General features: G+C 38.1%; 4 protein-coding genes across 6 annotated transcripts; 2 read left to right on the forward strand and 2 right to left on the reverse strand.

Moving 5' to 3' along the window:
• Positions 1–381: 381 nt before the first annotated feature.
• LOC130694851 (receptor-type guanylate cyclase Gyc76C-like) lies at positions 382–3,475 on the reverse strand. Its single transcript, XM_057517957.2, has 12 exons — positions 3,083–3,475; positions 2,916–2,996; positions 2,615–2,857; positions 2,317–2,545; positions 2,023–2,252; positions 1,791–1,924; positions 1,619–1,714; positions 1,432–1,555; positions 1,253–1,351; positions 1,036–1,177; positions 788–979; positions 382–730 (listed from the first exon to the last, which is right to left on the reverse strand). Exons 1-12 carry the CDS (start codon positions 3,194–3,196, stop codon positions 657–659), a joined length of 1,758 nt encoding a protein of 585 aa, XP_057373940.1. The 5' UTR covers positions 3,197–3,475; the 3' UTR covers positions 382–656.
• A 1,134-nt stretch (positions 3,476–4,609) lies between these two features.
• On the forward strand, positions 4,610–6,927 carry LOC130695112 (type 2 phosphatidylinositol 4,5-bisphosphate 4-phosphatase-like). Its single transcript, XM_057518243.2, has 7 exons — positions 4,610–4,804; positions 4,982–5,160; positions 5,244–5,453; positions 5,519–5,568; positions 5,827–5,917; positions 5,977–6,031; positions 6,114–6,927. The coding sequence occupies exons 1-7, from the start codon at positions 4,732–4,734 to the stop codon at positions 6,197–6,199; spliced, it is 744 nt and encodes a 247-aa protein (XP_057374226.1). The 5' UTR covers positions 4,610–4,731; the 3' UTR covers positions 6,200–6,927.
• A 1,002-nt stretch (positions 6,928–7,929) lies between these two features.
• On the forward strand, positions 7,930–11,018 carry LOC130694899 (protein quick-to-court-like). 3 transcript variants are annotated; one of them, XM_057518033.1, is made up of 7 exons: positions 7,930–8,162; positions 8,868–9,245; positions 9,314–9,656; positions 9,713–9,934; positions 10,000–10,182; positions 10,263–10,392; positions 10,655–10,794. In XM_057518033.1, exons 2-6 carry the CDS (start codon positions 8,893–8,895, stop codon positions 10,353–10,355), a joined length of 1,194 nt encoding a protein of 397 aa, XP_057374016.1. In that variant the 5' UTR covers positions 7,930–8,162; positions 8,868–8,892; the 3' UTR covers positions 10,356–10,392; positions 10,655–10,794. The 3 variants fall into 3 exon arrangements, with proteins under 3 accessions (XP_057374016.1, XP_057374007.1, XP_057373998.1); XM_057518024.1 differs by having other exon boundaries at positions 10,263–10,382; XM_057518015.2 differs by lacking the exon at positions 10,263–10,392 and having other exon boundaries at positions 10,655–11,018.
• Positions 11,019–11,718: 700 nt separating this feature from the next.
• On the reverse strand, positions 11,719–15,981 carry LOC130694893 (locomotion-related protein Hikaru genki-like). Its single transcript, XM_057518003.2, has 14 exons — positions 15,614–15,981; positions 14,780–14,883; positions 14,471–14,597; positions 14,370–14,411; positions 13,799–13,868; positions 13,627–13,739; positions 13,456–13,488; positions 13,281–13,382; positions 12,919–13,062; positions 12,744–12,862; positions 12,590–12,689; positions 12,467–12,506; positions 12,269–12,402; positions 11,719–12,202 (listed from the first exon to the last, which is right to left on the reverse strand). The coding sequence occupies exons 1-14, from the start codon at positions 15,795–15,797 to the stop codon at positions 12,009–12,011; spliced, it is 1,506 nt and encodes a 501-aa protein (XP_057373986.1). The 5' UTR covers positions 15,798–15,981; the 3' UTR covers positions 11,719–12,008.
• Between the last annotated feature and the right edge of the window lie 419 nt (positions 15,982–16,400).

Here is a 16,400-nt window from a genome sequence, read left to right on the forward strand (position 1 = left end):
GTTATGCGGACAATTTTCGATCAAAAACTGCCTATTTTTGACCACAATGATGCCGACGAAATTTCCATCGAATTCGATGAACATTTTTGCTTCAAGCAATTTTGTTAGGATTTAGGGTAACGGCTTCAACAAATTGATCTGATTAGTGCCTTTGTATGTTATAGTCGCCGATGTTACACACGGCGAGCATTCATGCCCTCATCTGCGTACAACAACTTATGGTTTACAATTGTCGGTGAAATCTAACGAGTGATAATCAGCACCACATTACAACGGAAGCTGGAATTCATCAAATCAAGCGAAAAATCATCTACAGCAACAAAGGCGACTGAACTGTTATTGAAATGGTAATTTTTTGAGCTACAAGAAACCATAATCCACTATCAAAGAACGCGTAAATGTAATGATACTGCAGGAATACGAAGGTAAAGTAACGATACATAATGAAGCATTCCACTTTTTAAAAAGCTGGGAGGTAACTTTTTACACCGCAATCCCACCTCACATAATCAAAGAAATATGAATTTTCGATGTCATCCCGAACATTAATTTTGATCCCTTAAATGGAATGTGGAAAATATATCATTTCCGAAATGCAAAAGAGCAATCGATAATCCATTTTCTATAATGCGCAACATCACAAGTGTTTGGAGAAATCACCGAAGCATTTCCGAAACATCCCCTGTTGGCTCCCTACCGAGAAGCCAGTATGTTTTCAGCCAACCTTTTCCTGCAATTCGATGTATTGACAATCGTTCTGCTGAAACCAATATTTTATTAACCATACCTTTGATGTAAATGATGCCGCGCTCCTTCATAATGAAGCCTCCCATCCTCGACAGTGCTACATGGCACTCGGAGCTAATTTGAATTTGCGAAGGCTCCCCGGTTGTACTCAGTCGAGATGTCACGTTCACCGTATCTCCGAAAAGGCAAAAGCGTGGTTTATCTAATCCAATAACTCCTGCTGCTACAGGACCTACAATTACCAAAGGTTAGGACATTTTTCCGAATTCTTTCTTAACACGCTGTTACCTAAATGCATCCCTATACGAAGCAGGATTGCAAGATGCGGAATGTGAGGAACTTTGTACGCTCGAATGGAATTGAGAAGATTAAGAGCCAACAAGGCAGCTTCTACCGTGTGGTGATTTTTCCGTGGGAAGAGTCCTGACGCCTATAACCGAAAAATTGTGTGAAACTGTCGTGAAACGGATCTGTAGATGACAGGGAAAAAGATAAATTGATTTACCACAAAATATGTGTCTTTGACGGTTTCCACTTTGTAAACGTGATACCCTTGAACGACGGAATCGAAAATGTTATAGATATCATCTAATAACCGTATATGCTATTCAAACACGAGAGAAAATGAAAGTGATCAGTAAGTAATAACACAGAAATGTACGAAGCTAGAACGTGGAGAATCACCTCATGTGGCGAGCTTATCTCAGAAATTTGAAGAAAGTTACCAATATTCGTAAAAAGAAGAGTCACTGATTCAAAAACTTGTGGTTTAACGCGTAAACCTTTCACTAACTGATTAGCTGCATGACTTCAAGGGTGACTCGTTAGTAATGAAAATAAAAACCAATAAACAATAAAAGCAAGACATTACCTGGGAATAATGCTTGAAAGTAATTTGGCTTTTTTCTCTTTTTCCTTCTTTAGATCAACTAGTTCATGATCCGTGTCATATGCCATTTGAGAACACCTGCAAGTGGGTTGATGGATTTGGGAATGTGCAACATTAGAATGAAGATTATACTAAAAACACAGAATAAATTTACGTTTCATTTTTCAGTACTGAAAGTTGGCAAAACACGAAATCGGCATTGGGACGCAAACTAGGCACTTCCGACCAACAGTCTTCCAAGCAACGCCGGATAAATGAAGGACAGCCGTATTCCAAGTTGGAATCATCCTTCACACGTGATTATATAAAAAATGAAAATGGTGTCATGGGTTGCGAAAGTGCAAGACATAAGCTTTTCCCCTCTTTAAAATTAAAAAAAAATTTACCTTGATTTGTGGACGAAAATATTCTACGTGTCCAACGGTATTTAAATTAGGTCCTTGCTGGATTCTATCCAATATTAAACTAACATCAATTGTGGTTGTTGAGTTCACATTGAAGGGCCCTTGCCGGTGAATGATTTCATGAAGAATTACAGCAAAGGCGTACATATCCGCTTCGCAAGAGGCACCACAATCTTGATTTCGCAATATTTCCGGAGCCAGCCATAACCTGTCTTACATATTTGGGGTTAAATGAAGACAAGCTCTATGTATGTATTTAAAATTTTGCGCATTTACCGATTAAAGTTGAAGACGATTCACTTTGCGTAAGCTCTCGTAACTGGTTAATTCCAAAATCAGATATTTTAAGTCGTAAGTAGGAATTAAGGAGACAGTTCGATGATTTCAATCGTCCGTGGCATTTTATGGAACTGTAGTGAATGTAAGTAACACCACAAATAAGATCTTGGATCAAAGAGGTAATCACAGGCTTTCGAAATGAAATGTTCACACTTGAGAGTAATTCCTACAATACAGAATAATAAAAAAGTTATTATTTCTAAAATGAAGCTAGGACAAAATATGTAATTTGGACCTGAAGGGTTCCTAATTGGCAATAAGGAGTCACCAGATATAGTTTTTGGTCTTTTAATAGTGCACCAACTAAAGGATTTATGTTAGTATGATGCAACTTTTGCAACAAACTTAGTTCTTTCTGAAGTCTTGGTGGTAGCTGTAGCTGTTTGTAATTGAACAATGTAATTGACTTGATCCACATCCTTGAACAACTGTTATTATGACTATATATGCTATTACAGTCAAATTGTTGTGCATCAGACTATAAAGAGTATAAAAATTTATTCTCATTTAAACAGTACATACCTAGAATTACTTACATCAGAAAATTTACTCCAATGGAGCCCGAAGAAGTCTTTTTGATCAAGGATTGAAGTTTCTGGTTTAACATCATTTGCCTCCTAACCATAAAATTGACATAACATTAGTTTCTCTCCTCACAACAAATATCAGAAATTTCAATTCATTGTGTTTTAGGCACACTTACCACTCTCCGAAAGCACATAACTAGAACAAATAAGCTTGCTACACAAATCAAAACAGGGCCAATCAACCAAATCCCTAAAAAAGATGATAACAGATGACCACCGTCGATCGTCATAACACTTGTTCTTGGTCGTTATTTGAACTGTTTGTCTGAAACGGGCCCTCACATCCAAACCCAACGTACGTCCACATATTACAAAAAAAAAAACTAAAAACGCGGCATATTATTTGATGCTTTGCTATATTTTGATAGTCAGCAATTACTGTAAGGGACAGGGCTCTACACTATAAAAAGACTACTAAAATTTTGGGACAGATCAGAATCTTAACGCGCGACATGGGTAATCATGCTGTTTCATGTTCTTTGTTTACTTTATGTTTTTGTTTTTCAAAGAACGAAGGCTAAATATATTTCCACGGTAGGCTGTCGTGCCAAGACGGTCAGAACTGTCATTTACCACGACATCTTTCGTGGCAAGAAAAAAGTATTTGTCTATTAACGTGAGAGCTGGTTCTCTCCCTTCGTGGCGGTAAGGCGGTAAACTCAAGTATATTTATTGCCTCGATATATTTCGTGGCAATTAGCCAAGATTTGCCAATAATTGCCACGAAAAGATTTCGTCCTCTTCTGCCACTGCAACAGTTGATTCAGCTATAACTGATTAATTATTGCCACGAAGGGAATCGTTTGCAATCCATTCTAATTCAACATTATAATGTTTTCATTGGATTTTCTTTTTCTTTCTTTACAACATATCAAAAGTTGCATTTTTGAAATCTGACGTATTTCAAAATAATTGTTGTATGCGTACAATGTGCGGTTACATCTGTTTGTATCTTTTCATTAAAAAAAACTTAATCGAATTAGTTGTGTCGATCTGCCATTGTAATAGCAATGCACCTTAAGAAATTATAACGATCTTTTCTCAAGAATTGTGTAGATCACTAGGAGTCGAACATAGATCTTTTAAATCTTCGAACGTCTATCTCGATTCGAATTTGAACACGATAGCCCGCATGTTGCTTGCTTGTTGTGTTGCATGTTGCTTACATTCCCAAAAAGCTTGGCGCCTTTGCGATAAAATGCACATAATTTTTTTAAGAAATATTGAAATCTAAAAGACAAAATACTACCTACTATTACATGACATGATGACAGATGGCGTTTATAGCCGGCCAGTTTTCGACTATTTTCTGCCATGATTGGTGCAGTCGGCCTTTATTAAGAAAATGTTCTGTCCTGTGGCTTTGAATATTACTGTAGCCAAAAAATATCCAGAATTAGGAACGTTACTATATGTAAATGCTACGGTAGATTCTAGACACTGGTTAACACCAAGTCACTGCAAATAATGAATGGAGCGTGGAAAAATTGGCCAATAAATATCAATCGGTTCTCCATAATTTTTTCCACTGTTTTCAACTTGGTTCCGGAAATACTATATTTGCGTTAGTTGCAGGATGTGTGTATGCTAGACAGTCATCATAGAATGAAATGCCTCCTGGCGGCAAATTCTGGCATGCATTTGTATTGGCGAAGATCTAAGAGCAGGGTAATGTTGAGACCTGTAGTCTAGTTACGGGGGTGTTTCTTTATGGTCACTTTTGTTAGTTGTCCTACCGAAGTTCGTTAAAAGTACCAAATTACAAATGCCGTCTGATGAACGGAAACCTCTTGTTAGCCATGATTATGGGGGAGATCTGGCTGCTAATATTGCGCAAGGTAAGTTTACTACAAAATCTTCGAGGAACCCAAGGGCTAAGGCAATGATTTCATCTCCGAAAATGTTATCTTGTCTATGAGTCACAATGGTGTCAGTATACACCTGGCGGCTTCTTGGTGTCCTTTTTTTGAAATATGATTGTTCACACATCATCTAGCAGTGCTTTTATTTACCAGAAGTTGATGAAGTTTCCCCACCCTATGGATCCACAAATGACACAAGCTCATGGACAACAGGAGCAGCACAGTTAAATGGAAACCCTATGGTTACTTGTAGAGTGTGCCAAGCTCTCATTGACATCTCTGGTAAAAAAGATCAGCATGTTGTTAAGTGCGCTGAATGTCATGAAGCAACAGTAAGTTTGATTTAAAACTTCTTATTAAATATGATTGTTGTACCCAAACATTGGGCAATGAATTATTTTTGTCATACCATCAGCCTATTAGGAATGCACCACCAGGAAAAAAATATGTACGCTGTCCTTGCAACTGCCTCTTAATATGCAAAGCCACATCTCAAAGGATTGCCTGCCCAAGACCAAGTTGCAAGAGGATCATCAATCTGACACCAAACCCAACTAACCCTTCAGTCCCATCTGTTCCTGGAATGTGCCGTGTCACATGTGCCCATTGCCATGATACATTTTTGGCTGTACCATTTAAAATTTGCCATTTAATGTTTTATATACTTATATACATACTCTTCTGTTCCAGTTCAACACTCTGACAAATGCTTTAGCTCGATGCCCGCATTGCAGAAGAGTGTAAGTATTATTACCAACTAGTGGGCTTTAGGTTGCTTGTGGTAAAATATGGTTTTAAGTTTTGGCTGCTATACATATTCTGTTTTTAAAAATTGGGTTAACTGAGCTCAAACAATCTGATTTGTGTTGATGAAAATGGTAGCATTCACACTATCTTTATTAGTACCTTCAACAATAACATTTTTTACATATGATTCTCTTATGCATTTGTACCTTTTATATGCATATTTATTTAAAGGCTTCCTTTAAAAATTACAGGTCATCTGTTGGGCCGGATTTCGCCAGGAAGAGGGCAACTATTTTCTTGGTTTTAAGCATGGTTTTTATCGCCGTTGGTGTCGGAGTAACGGTTCGTAACTTAAAATTACTCATCAGGATTGTGTAATCAAGTTTAACTTTCTTTGATAGTGGGGTACTTATCAAATAGCAGCTTCCAAAGGAGGAATGTACGTGGTATACGTGGGTAAGTTTTTCGCTCCTTAAAAAAAAATAAAATAAAATAAAACATACGTAAAGATCTGATTGACATCTTTCTTCTCTTACAGGAGCTTTTCTGATTGCCTTGATCTTATTTATTCGGAGCATCTACTATTGGACGATGAAAGTCAGCGTGATAGAAGGACCCATGTAATCAGCTCGGTTTCCTTCAGATTAGTTTTGCTATTGCGTTTATCTACCTTTTTTCTTGTATCTTGCTTTTCATATTAATGTAGAAATATGTTTACTCATGATGATAGTTAAGTGGCATATGCACATCCCCTAAACGGAGAACGGTACAGGCAAACAAATTGTGAACGTTTTACCTTAAGATTTAAAGGACATTCCACGTTTGCATTGCTGTTTTCGTTCAATTAAGCGTCTCCACTACTGTACTCTTCCAAAATTTCTCCTTAACGGAACTTGATTATTCATCGCCCTCCATCCCAACGTCTTTTTTACGAAGCGATCGGTCGAAAAATATTTGCTTTTCTACTCGGAACTCCTGAGGTATCTATTATAACAGTCACATTATGATAGAAACGATATTGATCTATGAAACAGGCCTTATGTAATTTAGCGGGCCAGAGTTAAAACTGAGTAAAACTTATTGGCTTCCGTGTAAACAGGCGGTTCATTTAACTCCTAAACCGTGTAGCAGTTCTCCTTGAAACCTAAAATGTCATCATTCGCTCATTCGAATGTACCCCATTCAGTGATTTTGGTTTATTCTAGTTATCTAAAGAATTTATTGATGTGCGTAAACTCCCTGCGGTAGTTCCGGACAGTAGGAGTGATGGAAGGCTTAAACGTTTCCATCAACCACTGTTCCATGATCGGTTAAACTATATGTTGTTTTGAATAAATACGCATAGATTCTTACCATCTGTTCTCCTCTTCGAGCAACTTATTAATAGTTACTTGTTAAGATTGCATAATCCATTGTGGATAAATGTAAACGGGAAGTATTCGGCGTAAACTTGTTCTGTCGATTCTGAGAAAGTTAACCTCAAACATACAAGCGCATGTATATACAGTAGTGTATATCCAGGTCACCTAAAACATTCGTCGACTGCCCAACTTCAGACATCCCGGCAATTGGTAGGCTTTCCACGGAAGACTTCAAGTTAATCAGAAGCCTTAATTTAGACAAAATGACGGCATGCTGCAGCTTATATGGTATCACAAGCTGATATCACCACCCCACTGATAATCACTCAAACGTTGGTGGAAATTAAGAGAATAGGAAATATGAACACTTTGAAAAAATGAAAAATATGCGAAGCCGTAAAGGAGACAAATACCTCCACTATACGTGTCTTTAACTGGGACATTGGTTGACACTTCGCGCAGCCCCTTTTATTTATCATAATTCGTCGTCTTTTAGTCGAATGTATGTCTTTGCGCGTAGACTACTTCAGTTTTTATGAATTACTCTAGCACACCAACGGACCTACACAACAAGAAAGTAAAAGGCTTTGACATAGTTTAATTCTTTTCCTTCATCTTTGCCGCAGTGCAGTGTAGCAGTAGAATATTTCTGGAATAAAACTAGTACCAAAAGATGAATAAAATGTGGTTTAAAAATTGAAAGTGCAAGGTTATCTAAAGTTGTACGTATTTTCTTTGCAACCGAAACACTATATGACGTAATACACGGATCATAAACAGATTGCGGCAGCAGAATGAAAATTCAGAGCAGGGGGCCTGGATGTATTGACAATCATGTTCCATGACTTCCATTGTTCAGCAGATTTTTATCATAACTGAATTATCTAGCCTGAAAGCAAAATGCCAGAACGAAGAGGAAATACGTAAAACCAGTAGCGTGTAATAAACTGAAGTAGGACAGCAGCTAAACACTGATTATTAGCCATACCCGAGTTACGTGTCATTCCTCCTTCGTGTCATGCCTATTTCTGTTTTGGATACTCTTTTGGTATTTGGGAGTTCGATTTGGAGACAGACGGTCGATTAGCTTGCGGCAGTCTGTCCGCTGGCATTGCAGCCGAAGGAATTGCCTGCAGCTTTGGTTCCGCAGTTGACCATACAAACGGGGAAAAACTTTGAAGAAATCGGCAGAAGTCTTAGCTATATTGCAGCGCGGAATAGTTACGGTGAGTTGTTACTTGGTTTTGAAAATTATTCATTCCAAATAAGGCATTAGTTAGTTCTACTTAATCGTAAACGTGCGTTATTTTTTATTTATAGCTCAATGTTTGCTTAATTTACAGCACACAACATGGGGGTTCTATGTGTAGTTCTCAGGAGAGCAGTTCTTAATTTGAGTCAGTTTTGATTGTTGACGTCAATGTTGTACACGGTTTAATGCTTGCGTGGCTTCATGTACGTATTCTGAGTTATAGTAGAAAAATGGGTAACAAAATTGCCTCGCAATAGCTTTTCTTCTCGACAGTATTTTTTTATTTAAAAATAAATAGGTACATGATAAAGCCCAGTGTAATTAGCCAAAGCTCATTTTGCTGGATTGCCATTCATAAATCGCCCTTTCGTATCAAAATTCTAGCTTTTACAAGCAACGGTTCGCAGTTGGTGAAAAAAAAAGTAAAGGAAAATGCAGACGAGAGGGCAGTGTGGGTTTTCGCTGTAGTTGTGGTATTCCGCACAGTTCCCTACCTACTCCTGTGCCAAACGAGCTCCCACCGCTGCAAAGGGAATTCTCTTTTTCGTTTACGCTGTGTAGTTGCTTAAAGATTTAGCGGCATTTGGTTTTGTTTATGTGGAGTTTGAAAAACGAGGTCCGAAAAATTAAACTATGATGGGCGAATTATATCTTCTGTTTTTTCTATTGATAATTGAAGCCAAAAGACATCAGACGTAACGGCCATGGCAGAGGGTAACTCGTCACAGACGGGGAAATTTTGTAGCCGCATTCCTCGGTTACAACGATCTGTATCCTTCCATGGTAAGGAATATAAATCCACCACAAGTAATGAGGCAACGGAGGAGGAGTTGACAGAAGCTCTAGACGATCTCCGCTCTTTGAGCAGCGTTTCCAGTGTTGCGTCGTGTGCAGTGTCCAGTAGGTCATATGGGAGAGCTGTCGAATCTGCCTTCGAAATTCAGAAAACAAATTCTCCAAGATTTACGTTGCACTGCTCTACCCCACCAAATAATGGATTCCCGGGGGAATATTTAACACCTACCCAAAGGGCCAACAGAACCATTCGACAGCTCAAGTAACCCAGGCAGAGAATTGGCCGTTTTGCTGGCAGCCTTTTCTTCAACATGTACCATTTTTTTTTAGGTCATTACTGAAGGAATCGAAGACCGACAGCAATTACAAAGATTTCGAGATACAACGCCTGACACGCGAACTTGTGCTTTTACGTTTGGAACATGCTCAGTGCGGAAAAGACACAGTCAGAGGGGAAAAGGAACCTGATAATTCTTTACCCTTGGCGGCGCCATCTCTAGCCGATTCAGGTCATTTCGATGATTTGTCGTACCAAGCAAACCAGTTAAAGGATTCTTTAGTAGAAAAAGAAGTTGATTCGCTAGCCACCGGTAGTTGGATCATGGAGAGAAGCCGGATTGCAAATTTTCATACAGAAAAAATGGACGATTTGCTAAGGCGGCATGCCCACGAGGTAATTAAGAATTTTCATTCCCCCCAAAAAATGCTTTAACCCTTCAGTCATTTTAGATACAGCAAGTGAGAAGTCGATTTACAGATCGGCTTGAGGCAGCTTTAACCCAACTCAGTGATTCTAATACGCGTTACGCAAACCTGTTAACCAGCCATGATTTAAGTCGACAAGAGCTAGAGCAAAACACGAAGGAACAACTTCGATTGCGTCAGAAAATCGAATCACTTGAGCAAAAACTTGCGCAGCTTCAGATAGATATGGAAGATCGCGAAACGATGGTACTTTAAATGCCGGAAAAATTAGTGCAGATACCAACCATTCACTAACTTATTGGATTGTTTAGGAATATGAAACGCGAGAAAAGGAATTATCTCAAATGGAAAACCTCTCTGCAGAGTTGGCATGCAAAAATCAAATAATCTTGGATCTCCAGTCGACATTGGAACGTTTATCCGCTGCAGCTGACGAAGCTCGAACCGGGACCCAGAATCTACAAGCCGTAGCGTCGACATTAGAGCAGCAACAGGTAATTGCCAATCACTAAAAATAGGTTTTCATTGATCCTGGAGTAATCTCAAGTGAGGACTGACAAGTGACTTTCGGCAGGTTATTTTTAATTCATCAAGGGCTTGGATATCGGGAAACGAAGCTATTACTCTCTGGCTCTGCCTTCACAAGCAAACCCGAAGGGTGGTTTAACGAGCTTCCAGTGTCTGCTACCACCAGGTTATCCCCTGTAAACTGATTCTCTGCTTGCTTTTTCCCCTATTGTCTTTCCCTTTAAAGAGAGCTAGGCTTTGTTTACAAAATTTCGTCAAATAAGGAACCTGCCGAAAGTCCTTATCTGTTTTGTTTTTATGTAACCAGTACCACACCCTACTCGTACATATACTCCCCCTTAAATCAATTAATTTAAGTTTTGCCAATTAGCTCTTGTGTGAGCCGTTCGCTTAATTATGACTTTTCACTTAGTTTCTGAATTCAATCTTTGTTTGCAGGTGGAACTAGGAAGCTCTAGTTCGCAAAATTGCGCGATTGTGAACGACAAACCCAGGATAAACAATGCCAACCATCCGTCTCCAGATCCTTCCGTCATGCTAAAATTTCTGCGTTCTGCAATATTTTATTTATTAACAGACAGTGAAAACGGAGCTGAACATCTGCGAGCCATTCAAAGTATTCTGGAATTCAGTACGGAAGAACGTTGTGCGGTAGAACGTATGGGAAGGCTTGGGTATTTGTAAAATTCTAAATGACTAACCACGGGTATCATTAAAAGACTGCGGTATACCTGATTCACTAACATAAGCTGCGAAAGTATAAATTAAATCTATTAGACAACAATAAAGTTTCTTTAAATTTGGTGCTTTTAGACTTTCTCTTTCAGCTTTTAGTAATTTAACAATAAACCTGGCGGAATATTAAATTAATATTATGTCAAAAATTTCAACAGTTATCCAGATGACTATGGTAAAACTGCTTATTTTGATAGCTTTGGAGCTGATTACCATAGCCTACACGGGGGAAAGCGGGGAAAACTAACGATGCAAGATATTTTACCTCCACTGCATATGTAAAGCAAATAGGCAACTCCTGCCTCCCTTTTTAGTCATTGAAAAGTACCAGCGGCTGCTGAGACAAATAGTTAAAATTTTACCATTTGGAAGCATGCTGTTTGTATGAATTTTACAATTTATAGAGGAAGTAATCGACGTGTAACCTAGGTGATTTGCGAACGCACTCGCGCGCTGCCGAACTGTGCCTTCCCCGTCGAATATTTCTTATGGGACACAAAGGTTGTCTTCGTAAATAATTCGCAGTACAGAAGCCTACAACAAGATTATAGCAACAATTTCATTTTTTTAAATGCCAATGAATAAGCTTAATTTTAATCATATTTGATAGTAAGTATGTACGTATTGGTTAGGTTTCTAATGTTCACGGCGTTTTAAGGGCCAAAGATTATTATGCCAATAGATCAACGAACTAAAGAAAGAATAAATCTTTAAATATTCTGTTTACTCGTTTATTTAGTTTTTACGATTTTTAGCCCTTTTTTGTTGGCGCCTATAGCAACACGCGCAAACAGAGGTTTGAAAAGAGAGTAAAACACATCATTATACTTTTTCATTCGAGCAATTGTATCCGTACAAAACCAATGTAATGCGACAAACTGATATGCTGGAATCATGTACTCATATGGTAACGTATCGTTAGAAACAGAAATTCTCTATTATGTTCTTTGAAAACAACACAAATGTTAAGAAAACGAATAACAGTGGTGCTAGTGTTCTCAATTACAAAAGTACGAGTAAAAAAAAAAGGTTCTTTCTTTCAAGATAGATCACGTGCTTAGACACTAATGACACATACTCCTACAGCAGAAGACCACGAACCATCCTGTTGACAGTTCGACCATTTTCTTCCCTGTAATTTCCTACCGGGTTGGCAGGAAAATTGGACTGTAGCGCCAATTTCGTACGTCGAATTATCGGGAGTTATATAACCATAGGAAGGTATTCCAGGATGGCTACAAAGCATTTGACCTAAATCGCGCAGTTTTTGTTTGAATAATGGTATTTTTCCCCATACATAAGCGTGCGAAAACTTACACAGAGGAGCTGGGTGAGACCAAATTCCATTTTCCATACAAGTGATTTCAGCTTGTCCCAATAGTTGGAAATTACGATTGCAAGCAAATTTCACAATATCTCCGACGAAATGGCTACTACCACTGTCTTTAATTCTAAGCAATAATATTGTTGTGTTAGTTTGGGTACTGATACGTGTTTGTTATGAATTTTAAATACCGGCCATTTAACGGGGGAAGTAGCTCAGGACATTCAACAACTTCAAAAACATTATTATTGTTATTATAATTTTTTTAATGCGGTTTGATTTATGTTTGATTGACGTGCGAAAAGTACAATTACCTTGGCACGAAGGAGGAGCTGGATACCATTCCATATTTTGCTGACAAGTCGCATTATTCAGTCCAATAAGTTGGTAACCAGGTGGACAAGAAAACTTAACCTGTCAAACAAAATTTAGTAGTATACCAATAGTAGAAAAGCAAAGAATGTTTACCATCGCCTTATACCCCACTCCGTTAAGAAAATCAAATTCTAAACGAGGATCAGCACCATCCATATCGTAGGGGCACTGAATTAATTCGCAAACGGGCAGTCTATTCTCCGACCATAACCCTATTTTTAGAATAAAGTGATAATCGTTTAAAATCATTTTTAACACATTTTTGTACCAGAAGTTAAGCATTCGCTGAAATTGGACCCTATCAACTGGTATCCTTCTAAACAGAAAAAAGTAATTCTTTGTCCAGCATAGTTCCCTTCGATTACGGCATGTAGCGGCGATTCAATCACAGGAGGTGTGGGGCATTGGATTGCTAAAAAAAAAGGTAAACAAAGAACAGTTAGATTACAGCGTGCCATTACGTAAATCTAACGAAAGAAATCTTTTCGTCAAAACAGGACACTATAATAAATCCAAATGTGAGGCGAAATACGTCAAAATGTGAAACAAGAGCTAGTCATCCTGCCATTTCCTTCAGAGTTGTTTAAGGCAAAATCGTTCTTTGTAATAAAATGACATTAAATTGCTTACTTTGAACAACGATGCGTATACTATTGTTATGCCCACGCGGAGTAGTACACGTGTATTCACCTTCGTCGCGCGCTTGAATGGAGAATATTGAAATCCGGAACCCTGTTCACCATAGATTCACTAGTTAGGTGGAAAATGTAATCTAAAATTTGCTGAAACTCATAGGCCTACTTACGCCACAGCCTTTCTTCACGAGATATTGCCCAACCTAAACAACGTTTTGATGATGAACCATTTATTTAACTATGATTGAATAGAACGAGAGGTCAGAAGAAATTTAGGTAAGTAGGACGCTCAGTTAGAAATTAATGGTGTGAATTGTCAAGACAATTAAAGGAAGTCAAACCGAACGGATGGCTCCTGTTGACGTTATTGGATTTTTTCCAAGTCCACTGAGGATTTCCCAATTTTCTGTAAAATATACAGTCAAGATGTACGACACTTCCTGGACGAACAACCCTTCCAATAAGAACAAGGATGATAATTAATTTGTAAAACAAAGAAATACCATTTCTTACAGTTCTCCTGCGGCGTTCTCCCCAGCAGATCCCGTTGGAACATTCGTTTTTATTGTTGGCGGATGATCATCTATAATATTCAAATTAAAATGTGGTAATCAAACAGAAAACTACTAAGGATTTTGTACATGTGTAACTTAGTTTTTTAACTGAACGACAATCAGAATCAAAGAGGGCGATCCTTTGAGAACGCAATAAAATCGAATGGCAAGAGCTTTTAAATTTTAGTAAATTTGTGCCCCTCTCAATCGAGGAATTCGAAACTTTACCATAAACCCGCACAGATACATTAAAGTCAATGAAAATCCAAATTATTTTTCGACGATATTCTGTAGTGCAAAATCGGTCCCTGTTTCTCATTCTTCGCTTTTCTTTTTAGATTTCTAACCATTTTGTAGAACCTAATGGAATGCTTTAAAGGGTGCAAGACGAATCTGGTCAATCAAATTTTACGCCATCTGCTGTAGAAACATTTATTTCTTCGAAGGGTATAGCATTATACCTACGAATCCTTTATGTTATCTGGGAACTATGTGCACTAATTTATTATAATAAAAAAGAAACCATTTACCAATAAATGCGGAAAGGCCATCGGAAGGTGTCGTTGGTAGACCTACATAGATCAATGTAAATAAGTCATTAAAATTGAATAGATTTTTCTTTTTTTTTTACATGTGGGTAGCTTATCACTCCATTTCCCATGGTAGCACTGGATTGAGACTGCGCCCAATAATTTCATTTTGCCAAGCACGGGACATCGGGCTACGAGAGTTGTACCGTGGGGAATGACGGCGTTTGCCTGTTTGGTCAAAAGATTTCAATTGCAGAAATTTTAAATGCGAAGACTGGAATATTAAATTACGCATTGAGTTTTTTAACTTGGTTCTACTGATATTGAAATCAGTAAGTTTTGGAACGTCTACATTTATCGCCCTATTACTCTATTGGTAATATTGCATTTTATGCAAGTTTTGTGCTTACCGGTAAAGGACTGTGATGTCCATAATATGAAAGAATAAGATTTTTTTCGTCGGGAATATGTAGACGGCAATTTTTCAAAAGTGGTTGGTACCAGTCATATTTTTCTAATAAATAAAAAACGTAAGACAATTTAACGCTAAACAACGAAAGAACTAGCCTACTTTACTTCTAAATGACATCCTGCCAATATAAAACCTTACGGGTACTGTTTGAATTATTTATTTATTATTTTTTTTTTTTGCTTTGTGCTTTTCGGCGTCATATCTTAGCAGGCTATAAGTAAGCGTTCACCGAACCGTACTGTACGTACATATTACAGAGAGGATGGAGGGGACTCCTGGAGATTCACTCGGGGAAGGCCACTTGTTTTTACCCGAAATGTATCACTCATTGTTTAGCAGCAGCTATACAGACCGAGAGGTTGGCAAACCTCTGGCAAAGTGTACGGGATGCAAACATTTTACCTTTGATCCACAATAATTTTTGCCCAAAATTTTTAATTTGGCTTTATAATCACACATGTTGTTGCTTAGAATCAAAATGATTCTTGACAGGGTGTACAAAATTTAAATCAGTTGGCAACCCTCGCAAAACGCAGGCAGCTAATGAAATAGAAAATGTCAGGAATGTCACTCGATGCTTTAAATAATGTTAAACTAGACTGCAATCCATAGGTTATACGCAGAAAATTATGCGCATCTATACGCAGAAATCATAAAGGTATACACTTATGTGTTTGTAATTGGTCCAAATATTAAATGCGTGCAACGACATGCAAGGTATGGAAATTACTTCCATAACCGTGAAGGGGTCTCTACAAGGCGAAAGACTCACCCTGCAATTCGAAGTCAGGATGGGCTAAAGCTGCCGCTGTAAAAAACTTTTCAATTGGTGAAGTTTTTAATTCCAAGTTATTTAAGCCCTCGCCATTACTTGTTGTAGTGAACAGTACGCCATAGACTTCATTTCGTCCGGTCAAAAATATCGGTACCAACACAACGTTTACCCACCACCACATAATATTTGAAAATGAAGTCGTGCACTACACAACAAGACGGCTTTGCCTTACGAAATGAAGTATTCTAATAGCTGAAAATGTACTTTGATTAAATCGCAGCTGAAGGTAGCAGAATAGTACAAAACGTTTTTTGCCCTCTTGCCAGTAACGCCACGTCCTTTAGACTGGTTCATCGGTCAATAATCTTCTCTGCTGAACAAGCAAGGCAGAAAAAAGGCAGAGAGGAAGGGATTATAACTTCGATCGATGCTTCGTGCAGTGATGCCTTTGTCATGTCGATGATTTTGTTCGTAACTTTTCTGCTCTTAGTAGTATACCATCCAAGCCAACATTATAGAGAGAAATGGGCGTTGCGGGACGTCGGATTTGCCTCGAAGAACAAGGCAACAAAATTATTGTATGATTATTAGCATGATATAACCATTTTCGCCCATTAGTTTAGTGTTAAAAGCTGGCTATGGCTGTTTTCAAAGCAACGATTTTATCCAAGTCGGAATATATCTTCTTTGTTATTGTTGTTCTAAATCATTCGAATACGTTGCACAGACAAAGAGGATAATATCTTTACTCATAGATTATTGAAGGTGTTTAAAAAGAGCTGCG

Source organism: Daphnia carinata, chromosome 1 (assembly GCF_022539665.2).
Source record: "Daphnia carinata strain CSIRO-1 chromosome 1, CSIRO_AGI_Dcar_HiC_V3, whole genome shotgun sequence".
Lineage (NCBI taxonomy): Eukaryota > Metazoa > Arthropoda > Branchiopoda > Diplostraca > Daphniidae > Daphnia > Daphnia carinata.

Excerpts from the sequence above, each read along its gene's own strand:
- LOC130694851 (XM_057517957.2), bottom strand. The coding sequence starts at position 3,196 with ATGACGATCGACGGTGGTCATCTGTTATCATCTTTTTTAGGGATTTGG. Across the intron at positions 2,997-3,082 it reads TTATGTGCTTTCGGAGAGTG|GAGGCAAATGATGTTAAACC; the intron begins GTAAGTGTGCCT and ends TTTTATGGTTAG. Across the intron at positions 2,253-2,316 it reads ATCGTCTTCAACTTTAATCG|ACAGGTTATGGCTGGCTCCG; the intron begins GTAAATGCGCAA and ends CAAATATGTAAG.
- LOC130695112 (XM_057518243.2), top strand. The coding sequence starts at position 4,732 with ATGCCGTCTGATGAACGGAAACCTCTTGTTAGCCATGATTATGGGGGA. Across the intron at positions 5,569-5,826 it reads TGCCCGCATTGCAGAAGAGT|GTCATCTGTTGGGCCGGATT; the intron begins GTAAGTATTATT and ends TAAAAATTACAG. Across the intron at positions 6,032-6,113 it reads AATGTACGTGGTATACGTGG|GAGCTTTTCTGATTGCCTTG; the intron begins GTAAGTTTTTCG and ends CTTCTCTTACAG.
- LOC130694899 (XM_057518015.2), top strand. The coding sequence starts at position 8,893 with ATGGCAGAGGGTAACTCGTCACAGACGGGGAAATTTTGTAGCCGCATT. Across the intron at positions 9,935-9,999 it reads TGGAAGATCGCGAAACGATG|GAATATGAAACGCGAGAAAA; the intron begins GTACTTTAAATG and ends TGGATTGTTTAG. Across the intron at positions 10,183-10,654 it reads CGACATTAGAGCAGCAACAG|GTGGAACTAGGAAGCTCTAG; the intron begins GTAATTGCCAAT and ends CTTTGTTTGCAG.
- LOC130694893 (XM_057518003.2), bottom strand. The coding sequence starts at position 15,797 with ATGTGGTGGTGGGTAAACGTTGTGTTGGTACCGATATTTTTGACCGGA. Across the intron at positions 13,383-13,455 it reads TCGTGAAGAAAGGCTGTGGC|GGTTCCGGATTTCAATATTC; the intron begins GTAAGTAGGCCT and ends TATGGTGAACAG. Across the intron at positions 12,690-12,743 it reads GAGTGGGGTATAAGGCGATG|GTTAAGTTTTCTTGTCCACC; the intron begins GTAAACATTCTT and ends TTTGTTTGACAG.